Source organism: Heteronotia binoei, chromosome 15 (genome assembly GCF_032191835.1).
Source record: "Heteronotia binoei isolate CCM8104 ecotype False Entrance Well chromosome 15, APGP_CSIRO_Hbin_v1, whole genome shotgun sequence".
NCBI classification, from domain to species: domain Eukaryota; kingdom Metazoa; phylum Chordata; class Lepidosauria; order Squamata; family Gekkonidae; genus Heteronotia; species Heteronotia binoei.
This window is the reverse complement of record NC_083237.1, coordinates 9595543-9607357: the sequence shown is the minus strand read 5'-3', so window position 1 is coordinate 9607357 and position 11815 is coordinate 9595543. Positions and strand designations below refer to the sequence as shown.

The 11815-nt window shown below is 43.6% G+C and overlaps 1 protein-coding gene across 1 annotated transcript; it reads right to left on the bottom strand.

The window, feature by feature from the left end:
* Positions 1-217: 217 nt before the first annotated feature.
* LOC132584685 (vomeronasal type-2 receptor 26-like) lies at positions 218-10599 on the bottom strand. The gene is made up of 5 exons (XM_060256583.1): positions 10358-10599; positions 8473-8764; positions 4542-4769; positions 2589-2715; positions 218-1128 (listed from the first exon to the last, which is right to left on the bottom strand). Exons 1-5 carry the CDS (start codon positions 10597-10599, stop codon positions 218-220), a joined length of 1800 nt encoding a protein of 599 aa, XP_060112566.1.
* Between the last annotated feature and the right edge of the window lie 1216 nt (positions 10600-11815).

Genomic DNA, 11815 nt, shown 5'->3' with positions numbered 1-11815 from the left:
TCTCTGACCTACAAGTATTGAGTAGAATCAATTAATTCTAACTAGGAATAAGAGGGGAAAAAGAAGAATTCAAGCCAGATAGGATAGACGATATCGTATTAGAGAAGATGTCCTATCACAGACTGCTTGAACTCTCATGGCCTTAACAAGGAAAACAGAACACATTTAGGCCCTTAATGTTCTTTCCATGACTACAAATATGCATATCAGAGGAATCTTAGGCAATTTGATTCTTCCTTCTTGATAGCAGATCCCTGTTGTTCAACTGAGGCCTGAACAAAATTATATGCAATTTTGGAAAGAAGATGCAAGCCAATAATCCAGCGCTGGAGGCCAAGATAGAGAAGATCTCCACAGCTACCATGGATTTGCCTTTAGTGCTCAGGTAGGCTGGAACAAAAGACACCCAGACGCTGCAAAACACAAGCATGCTGAAGGTGATGTGCTTGGATTCATTAAAAGTATCTGGCAGCTTTCTGGCTAGGAAAGCCACAGTCAGGCTGATGATGGATAGGACTCCCATGTAGCCCAGGACAATGTAAAACATAATGGCAGACCCTTCATTACATTCTGCAACAATCTCTCTAGTCGATGACTGTGTGTCAAAATCTGGGAAAGGGGGGAAAATTCCTAGCCAGATCATACAAATGACCACTTGAATAAAGGAGAAGGAAAGGACAATGAAATTGGTCAGTCGTTTCCCTGCCCATTTCCTCATATTGGACTCTGGCTTGGTGGCCATGAAAGCTACAACCACTGTGATAGTTTTGGCCAAAACACAAGAAATAGCGACTGAGAAGATGATGCCGAAAGCAGATTGTCGAAAGAAGCAGGTCACCTCATTTGGTTTCCCAAGAAACAGCAAAGAACACAGAAAACAGAGCAAAAGAGAGATCAGAAGAGTGTAAGTGATATCCCGGTTGTTGGCTTTGACTATAGTAGTATTGTTGTGCTTAATGAAAGTTGCTAGCACTAACATTGTGATCACGGAGAAAAAAATGCTAGCTGACAACAAACTGATACCTAAACTTTCTACAAAAGACAGGAAGCTTATAACTTTAGGAAAGCAATCACTTTGGACTTTGCTTGGATATTGATCTTCAGGGCATCTGATGCAATCGACCATGTCTAGGAAGGAAAATAAATAGATAAAGAGCAGTCATCCCAGGAACAATTAATAACTACATTAGGATTATCATGTCTGTCTGCCCTGACCTGGATAGACCAAGCAAAGCCTGATCTCATCGGAGCTCAGAAGCTATGCAGGGCCGACCCTGGCAAATACTTGAATGGGAGACCTCCTTGGAGTACCAGGACCTGGAGGCAGAGGCAGGCTGTATGAAACCACTTCTTTGAATGTCCTCCGTGCTCAATAGAGGTTGCCAGAAGTCATCAAGATTTCCAGGAATGCACACACACACAAAATACAACTCCCCACCCTCCAAAAAAGGATTATCATGTCTGCCTTTGATAAGTGAGGAACACTGGTGTTCTCCTTTATGCCAGCTTTGAGGATGCTGATTCTGCATTTCTACACAAGGGGGACGATATAACCCTGTTCACATATTACAGTGAGCAGATGTCCATCTTGCATCTACATGCATGCATCCAGGGGTAGAATTCTAACAGAAGCTCCTTTGCATATTAGGCCCCACACCCCTGATGTAGCCAATCTTCCAAGAGCTTACAAGGCTCTGTTTTGTAAGCTCTTGGAGGATTGGCTACCTCAAGGTTGTGTGGCCTAATATGCAAAAGAGCTTCTGCTTGAATTTCACCCCTGCATACATCTATTTTAAGAAAGACCAAACACGCATACAATTTAAAAATGACACTGGGGACCAATACCTAGATGAAGTTGGTCTTGCAGACGTCAGGGTAGTTCATGTTTACTCATACCTCAGAAAAAAAATGAATAGCAAATACATGAACCTAATTCATTGATTGCTTCCCCTTTTTTGAATTCTCAACATCCTAGTTGAAGCATTAAGTAGATTTCTGCATCACTTCATTTGTCATTCACAGTTCAATGGGTTGGAAACTGAAGATTTGTTCCAAAAATATGGATGCTTTTCCCCTGCACAAGAAGACTTTCCCTGACGCAAGAGGCTCTTAGAGTCCTTGAGAGCGTCAGAGTTTGTGGAATAATCTAACACTGTGGGCGTTTTCGCACTCACGTTCAGCCGGCGCGACCCCCCTCTTCACACTAAATGCCGCGGAGCAGCCGGAAGAGCCGGAAACTCCCGTCGCAAAAGCCGCGCAAACGGAAACTGCTTTTTGGCGGTTTACGTTTGAGCGGCTTTTGCGCCGGGAGTTTCCGGCGCAAAAGGCTGCTCCGCGGCATTTAGTGCGAAATCCGCGCAGATCCTGCGCGGTGAAGAGGGGGGTCGCGCCGGCTGAAGGTGAGTGCGAAAATGCCCTGTGTGTGATCTGAAAGCTGTGAGAAGCAAATGTTATGAATGATTTCTTTCTCTATACAATATTGGTTCAAACATTTAGCAGACCATCTAATCTACTAATTTGCTATATGGCTATACAGAAAATCTCAGTTAACAATGAATACTGGGAAACTGGTAGACTACATCAAGTACCTGTCTGGTTTGAAATCTTCCCCTCTGGGCAAGGAGCACAATGGTAGCAGCAAAATTTCTCCCCTTCCTTCTTTTTCTTGTGATAGCCAGGATGACAATAGTCATTGCACAGAGAAAGGGGTGGCATCTGTACAAGAAAATAATAATAATAATAATAATAATAATAATAATAATAATAATAATAATAATAATAATAATAATAATAATAATAACAACAACAACAACAACAACAACAACAACAACAACAACAACAACAACTTTATATTTCTATCCCGCCCTCCCCGCCAAGGCAGGCTCAGGGCGGCTCACAACATAAAAATACATTATGCATCAAGTTATACTTATAAAATCATGGTTAAAACAATTTACAGATTATATTAAAATTAACATTAGATCTTCAATAGAATTCAGTAACTAAAAGCATTTTCAGCGGCACTTCTTAGCTTGTCGTTAGTTGAAAGGCTATTTTGAAGAGGTGGGTCTTACAGGCCCTAGGGAATTGATCTAAGCATCGTAGGGCCCGTACCTCCTCTGGGAGTTGATTCCACAACAGTGGAGCTGCAATAGAGAAGGCCCGATCCCTGGTGGCCTTCAATCTGGCCTCCCTTGGCCCAGGGATATTCAGCTGGTTTAAAATGAAAAGCAGTTTAGGGAAGGGATGTTTGACATCCCTCCAGTTCAGCTCAACTTCTGATTTGTGGTTGTAATCAGCAGGTATCAGAATAAGTGAATGGTGCATCTGAATGAATCTATACACATTTCCTTGATTACAATCTTTATTGCAATTTCTGATTACCCCCTCCCCCTTTCTGGTGCAGCCTCCTTCCTCTGGTATTTAAAGCGTATTTTTAAAGGACAAAAATGAGATTATTCAGTTGAGACTTACTATTAAGATGTCTCTATATGCTTTCAATATCTGCCCATGAATGTTGTTAACCTGGCAGTCACTTAAAATAGATAGTGGCTGCACGGAAGTAAAGTATAGAGATTGTATCCTTTTCGAGTTATTTAATCAAATGTGTGGGAAGTTCTCCCTATGGCACTTCTGTGCTTCACAAGATCATTTTGAACTGATCATGACTTCTGGGAATGCATGTCTCTTCTTAGATAGTCAAGAATTGTGGATTATGGGATGCAAAATGATTGTAAGCTTCAAAAACAATTTGTTACAACCAAGGCACCTCACCTTTTAGCTGAACAGCTTTTTGACAACATTTATGACTGAAATGAGAAGCAATCCAGTCTAGAGCTCATTTTGCAAATAATCAAGCAAGTCGACTTAAACTTGTTTGAGGGTCATGTTTGCATCAAAGTTTTCAGCATCGTTGGTTTAGCGCAGGAGTTATCAGAAACCATTTGATTGTTTACTAGTTGGCATGAAGCGAGTCTACACAGATATAGTATTTATTTATAGATTGCCTGTCTACAGAATAGTACCAACAAAACATTCAACCAGGACTTGTTGATCACAGCAGATATTACTTTTTTCTAATTTGTTAAGAAAAATGTGGGAAGTAGAAAGAAGAACAACTCAATGCAATACCTCATTAAAAACAAACAAGAATGGCCATTTGTGATCCCTGAAGAATGGATATCTGATTCCCCTGAAACCTAACAAATCACTAAAATTAAAATTAAAAATTTCAGAGCGTTTCACATATTTTATATATTCCTCTCCCGTGGCACTGCCCCATACTGCTCCCTCTCCACTTTTCTGTCCTTGTATGTAATATATGTGTGCCTTGTTTTCGAATGTTGTGAGAAACAGAATGAAATGACTGTTTTCCACATGTCAATTTAGGTGGAAATTTATACTCTTTATACGGTGAGAGAGAGAGGGGGAGAGAGAGATCGTGCATGAAAAGGTGACAAAATGCAACAAAGGAAAATTGCAACACCCAAATCAGCCGCAGGAGAATGGGGCACCCTACATGAACACCCTGGAACCCATACCTGGTTAAAAACTGCCTGCCACACCAACAGATCTTCATGAATGATGAACTGTTTTCCTTCGGGAGCGCTAGGATCCACCTGTCCAACTTTTACTCTAATAAAGGAGTTATTTGGCAATGTCACCAGGTTCATTATATCAAATCCAGCCCCAATTTCCTTATTACCGTTAAAGGATACTGTTTCTCCAGCTGAGTTGTTAAATGAAATGGCCTGAAGAAATGAGTGAAGCTGTGGGAAAGAGCAAAAGAAACAAAAGTTGTTTCCAGGTGTGGGTTCTTTTGCAGATGAAAAGAGAGTCACAGCTGAGGCTGCATAGCACATTTTATATGTCACATTAAAACCATTCCTCAAAGTAGTGCACACGAAACTGCCTTATATTGGATCAGGCTTTTGGTCCATCAAGGTCAGTATTGTCTACTCAGACTGGCAGTGGCTCTCCAGGGTCTCAGACCAGGAATAAGGACTTTCAGATCACCTGGTGTTTTGAACTGGAGGTGCTGAGGATTAAACCTGGGAACTGCTACATGTAACACAAAGGCTCTTCCACTGAGCCACAGCCCCTCTTTATTACCCCTACACTGGATAAGAGAGAGATAGTGCTTTGCTTTGTGCTTAGAGATAAAGAGAAGCAAGTGAGGGAAGGAAGATAGGAGGCAAGCAGGTTCAAGTAGGTTCCAAGTGCCATCAGGAGGTCTGCCAGTGGGGCCAGGACACTAGAAGCCCTCCCACTGTGCCCCCCTTCCCAAGCACCCAGAATACAGAGCATCGCTGCCCCAACGATAAGCAGTGGCTAATAGCCACTGATGGACCTTTGCTCCATATCCAATCCCCTCTTGAAGCTTTCTATGCTTGTAGCCACCATTACCTATTGGAAAATTTCCCAATAGGCCATTGCCCAAGAGGGTCACTTTTCCCTGGGGCAACACTTCAGCCTTGACAACTTCATGTGTTTCGCCTTCAGCTAAACATGTCACAGACAGTTTCCAGGGCAACCAGCAAGCAGTAGGCCCACTTCCACTCCAATCTCTGCACCTCAGTTATAGTGGGTAGATCTGATGTCAACTGAATTTTCATTGTTTCCTTGTCTCTGTTAGGCCTTCCATCATGTGAAGGGGGAACAAAAGAGGAGGAGGTATGGAGATGCCCATTTCTATGGCCATTTTGGCTTCTCAATCCACCTCACCAGTTGCTTCATGGTTCTTCCATAAGATAATTTGCATTTTGTCAGTTCACAGTGAACATGCTGGTGCTACAATTGCCTTAGAAAATTTGCCACAGGTAACCATGGATAACACAAAAAGACCAGACAGCTGTAGATTGCCCCCCCAGTCGGAATGAAGAAGCAGACACAAGTGTTGGGTTTAAAACCGGGCCGCTTTATTAAACTTTATTACTGAGAACTGGCAGGGGTGTGAAAACCTAACCAGACAAGCCCTGGGGTCAACCCCAGACCCCGCCTTGTCCAAAGGGCGAGCCACCCTGCCCCCAGCACAAGCCCGCCGTATTCGGGTTGTAGCTGAGCGGCCAGGTCTCCAGCCATACACCACCTGGGCAGCATCAATCCCCATGGAAAGATCCGCCCCAGGTGAGGCTCCCTGTGGTCTGCATTCCCCGCACTGAGCCGTGTAGCCCATCTACGGTTCATACAGACCACCGCACCAACAGTGCTAGGCCATAGGTGCTCCCCTGAAAACCTGTGGCCAAACCACCTCCAGCCTGCGACCATAACAAATCCAACTAACAAACCTAACACTACTAGGCAGTACAAGGTAGGCGAAAAACACCCCCACCAGGGCCAATTATGTGGAAGTGAAAAAATTCCTACCTGGCCCCTAATAAGGCGACCAGCAGATGCCTGTACTGCCAAAGGGAGGGTGAGCGGGCAGAGAGCCAAAAGAGACTGCGTGCTAAGGGGCGGGGAGCCGGGGCTTATATAGCCCCGACTCCCGCCCGAGCCAAACACCCGTATATCGGGTGATTCAGCTCCTCCCTCCTTCCGAGGAGGCAAAGGCGGCCCCCAGCTTGAGAGCTGGCAAGCGGCTTGGCTGGGAGGGGCCGAACATTGGCAGTGAAATCATCTAAATTTAGTGAAATAACACTATTATCTGAGAAACAGATGGGTTCACACCAATGACATTGGAAGAAGATGACATTTGATTTTTATGCTGTCCTCCACCCTGAATCTCAGAGCAGCTCACAATCTCCTTTATCTTCCTCTCCCCCAACAAACAACCTGTGAGGTGGGTGGGGCTGAGAGGACTCTCACAGCAGCTGCCCTTTCAAGGAGAACTCTGTGAGAACTATGGCTGACCCAAGGCCATTCTAGCAGCTGCAAGTGGAGGAGTGGGGAATCAAACCTGGTTCTCCTAGATAAGAGTCCACACACTTAACCACTACACCAAACTGGCTCAATGACATATTGAGGATTCATTTTTTGAGATTCTGAAACGCATGCCATGCTGATTCAATTTTGCATACTTTCTCCTACATTCAGTTGTTTTGCAATGACCAAAGGCTGAAAATAAATGGCTTGCTTTTTTCTTCAACATCCATGTGGAAGAGGGAAAGTGAATACCCAAACTTTGTCGATAAAGAAATTGACAAAACTTCATTTTCCCAGTAATAGACAGAGGGCGAAGTTGAGGGTTGTCTCATTTTTCACTAACATGTTCATGGCAAAAAAGGCATTTCATTGTGGAAAGATTACCTGCCAAGGATGGACTTCTTGAAGGTCAATACTTTTTCCTCCATCTTTTGTTCTATGATTTAGCCTGGATGTGGACATAGCATTCAAAGCATGTGCAACAGAATACACAGCATTATAGATACTGTAGCTGTGACCTGTCATGTGCATTTCAAATACAGAACTAGGAAGACTCTCCAGCCTCTCTTCCCCTGTACATGTCTCCTCAATTTCCAATGACTCCTCAGAATCTGGAAATGAGCAATCAAATGCTTCTTCCCAGAAGCCCTTGAGGAAACCATCTTCATTTTTCCAATTAGGTTTTATAATATGAAGAAATTTTTGGAAGTCAAGAACGTCACGGGAATGAATACCAAAGGAAATGGCCCCATGGAAGATGTTGAAATTCCAGCCCCTTTGATGCCCAGATAATGTGAAATCAATTTGGCCTGTCAAAATCCATACCTTTTTAAACATGACATTTCCCTCATATGTTGGCTCTCCAAGAAATATCTTACTATGCAATGATATCATGGTCATAGATCCTCCATAAAGAATAAATGCATTGACTCTGGAGTCTATAAAAGACTGATGTAGATTTGAGACTAAAGCTTTGATGTCACCAAAGTTGTCCCATTGGTCTTGGTGTGGGATTCTTCCAGTGGAGGCCAAGCAGATTCCATTCTGGGCAAGCAATGGCTCTAGGGTCTTCAAGAAATGCAGCCCATTCTCCTCATCCCCAGTAAGGAGCCCAACCCACATCCATCCAAAGTGGAGAAGCAACTGGATAATCCCCGTATACTGATGGGCTTCATTTGGAACCATGCGATAAAAGGTAGGAAACTCTCCCGTATCCTGCTCCTCCGGGGCAAAGGAGCCATATGTGAGCTAAAAAATGTACAGATATTTTAAGGATCAATTTGGAGGTATATTCTGGATTTTTGTGTAGGTGTGCCATGAAATTTTACTGAAGTAAGTGTTAAAATCAAGTATTCTTGTTGCTACTTATTGTCAAGTTGTGTGATAAGATTTCCCAGACAGGGTCATTGATTAGACATAGGCTAAAAATCAATACCATGCTTTCTTCCTCTCCTTTCCCATATGAAGCAACTCTTCGTTGCAATTTGTTCTCTACACTTCAGACAAGAGGGTTTGTTTTCCTCTCAATAATAACTCCCCCTCTTCTGGACTACTGACTATTCTTTAAAAAAAATGAACACCCACCACTTGTTTATGCACAGTGCCTACCTGAGGAATTTTGTAGACTCCCAGAATGTCTGCCATAAGAAAGGAGACATCGGCCTCAAGTCCCCCAATGGCAGCTATTACATTTGTCTGAGTACCACGTTGGTAATTTGGGAGAAATCTGTCTGAATGGAAGAGCAGGTCTATAATGGTACGATAGGTCATCTTCGAATCATAGTAGCTGTCATAGATATGGAACCCAAGAGTGACATTGGGCAAAATCTTGGAGTTCTCATTGATCTCATTTACAGCAAATGCCAAGGCTAGAACATGCTGATAGAACTTCATCACAATTCTGCAAATATACAGATTGGATATCATTTCATGTTATTTCCCCTTCTCTCTAAATTCAGGATACAATTACCTACCTATTAAATTGAATTCTTCATGTCAGTAGTAATTTGCTCTCTACCTCACAGTATGTGAAGAAAATAAATAAATAGATATAAACCATTACTTTTACTGCTCTGGGAAAGCATCTATATATAAGATGATGAAAACATAAGAAGTGACTCGCTTGATTAGACTTGTGGTCCACTTAGTCCAGCTTCCTGTATCACAGCTGTTCTGGAGGAATACCAAAAAGAACATAGAACTTAAGACTTCTCCTAATGTTGTCTCCTAGCACTGGTGAACACATGAGGCTTCATTATACTGAAGCAGACCACTGATCAAAGGTCAATGTTGTCTCTCTGACTGGCTGCTGTTCTCCAGGATTTCTGGTAGAGATCTTTCAAATCACTTACTACCTGATCCTTTTAACAAGGTATGCCAGGAAATGAGCCTGGAGGCTTCTACATGCAAAGCAGTTTCTCTGTACCTGAGCTATTGCTTCACTGGTATTCAGAAATTTACTGCCTGTAAATGAGGAGGTTCTATTTAGTCACCATGGCCAGCTTCCACTGATGAACCAATTCTTCATGAATATGTCTAGTCCCTCTTTAAAGCCATCCATGCTCACAGCCATACCTACATCCTCAGGCAGTGAACTGCCTATGATCTGTTAAGTCAAGAAGTATTTCCTTTTGTCCATCTTGAAACCATTGCCCACCAACTTCCTTGTTCCCCCTTCCCTCCAGTTCTAGTATTGACGATTTCCCTACCCTATGTATAATGTAACAATCCATTATCGTGCCCCCCCACACACACACATAGGCATTTTTTTTAAATGAGTACTATGTAATCAAATTGCAGAAACCAGGGAGACATGAATATATCAAAGTGATGAGAGGCACATTGTGTTCAAAATGCAAGACTGGAAGAGTGGTACAGAAAGAGATGTGCAAATAATGAAGAAGAAATCATTATACCAGTGAGCACTAGTTGCTGTTGATGTTCGAATGCGGGACTGAGACTGGGGAAACAGATTGAAATCCCCATAGAATGAAACTTAGTGGGTGGCTGCAGGTCCATCATTCACAGCATTTAAAGAATTTAGAAAGAATGAAAAGTGACTATAAAGGGGCATTGCTGGGGCTTGCCATACAGTTCCTTCCTTCCTTCCTTCCTTCCTTCCTTCCTTCCTTCCTTCCTTCCTTCCTTCCTTCCTTCCTTCCTTCCTTCCTTCCTTCCTTCCTTCCTTCCTTCCTTCTCTCCCTCCCCATCTATTTTCCTTCCTTCTTTTCTTCCTTCCTTTCTTCCTTCCTCCCTCCCTCCCTCCCTCCCTTCCTTCCTTCCTTCTTCCTTTCTTCCTCTCTCTCTCCCTTCCTTCCTTCCTTCCTTCCTTCCTTCCTTCCTTCCTTCCTTCCTTCCTTCCTTCCTTCCTTCCTTCCTTCCTTCCTTCCTTCCTTCCTTCCTTCCTTCCTTCCTTCCAACCAACAGTGGGACTGACACATCTATAAACAATTGTGGGAGTTCATGAGCTAGGAAGTGGGGGGGGGGGACTTACTGTGGAAGTCCAAACATGTCTAGTGAAGAAGGCTGTATGTTAAAGGAGAGCGAGTGAACTTCATAACCAATCTGGGATGAAATCCCACCGACAAGGAGTTCCCCCGACTGGAACCATTTGTGTGGAACAGGGATGGCTTCATGCCTAGGGCACTTGAGGTTACTTCCTCTGGATATGATATAAGACAACAGAACGAGCCACAGCATCCAAACAGAAAAGTATCTCTCCTGTGCCCACGTCATCTACCACATTGCGGGATATCTTACCAAGTGTCTTACCAAGAAGACTCTCTCAGTTCTCAATGGAAAGGAGGGTTGATCTTACAACCACATTCAGTCTTATTTACTGAACGTTTTCTGGTGCCATATTAGAGCTTTGCTCAGATGAGCAAATTATAGTGATGTGAGTAATTGCAAGAGGGGATAATAACTTTGGAATGTTTTAGACTTTTCATGTCACCATTTGTAATTGTCTTTGTCACTCCCCACCCCGCCCCCCAATCTCACCACTGGCCTCCTGTGTTCCATACTAGAAAAACAAGTGGGTTGAGGTGATGACAACCTGTCCACAGACCCAGAAACTTGGGATTCAATTTTAACACCCTGCACATTGGGTGCTGCTTATTCTCCTTGGCCACAATGAGGAAATGCCTGGACAATCCAGTACAACCCAGTTTACATGAGGCTCATTCTGAGAAGATTATGGGCTTGAAATGACTACACAGGAGGGTTGGTGAAAACAATTTAGTAACCAGATTATTTAAGTGGTACTCATGGCTTAGTTGTTTCTTTATTTTCCTCTTCTCCAGCTCTTTCAGTATTATAGTAACAAAATCACTAGAGAGCTAGGGCCTGGGAGGTTGGGGGGTCCTGTCACAGGGCAAATTTCATGTTTGACTGATTCAGACTCATGACATGGAACAGAAAGTCTTTGAACGATTTTTGACAGGAACAGCACCCAAACTCTACCTATCTTCAAAATACTTTAAGTCCTTAATGGATTCCCTGCCTAACCAACAGGACTCCTAACACTTCTGGCCAAAATACAACCACCCTAAACTCTGTTAGGTAGTCAACAGTTGAATTGCCAAAGTCCTCTTTTTTTCTCTCCTTCTTCTTCCACATTCCAATTCAACATTTGAAAGTGATAGGTCAAGGCTTCTGTAAGGTGGGAGTTACCGTATTTTTCGGACCATAAGGCGCTCCGGACCATAGGACGCACCTTCCTCCTGGGGAGCGATCCGCTGCCTCTGCCTCCGATCCTGGCGCTTCCCCCGCGCCTGCCTGCCTGGCTCCAGCTTCTTCCAGCAAGTGCTGGGATCGCTCCACGCTGCCCCCACCGCAAACCCAGCGCTTCGCGAGCGCCGGCTGTGGAGGGGGTGGTGTGCTTTCTCCGTGCCTGTCTGCCTGGCTCCAGCTCTGATGCTTAAAGCAAGTGCTGGGATCGGAGGGCGGAGGG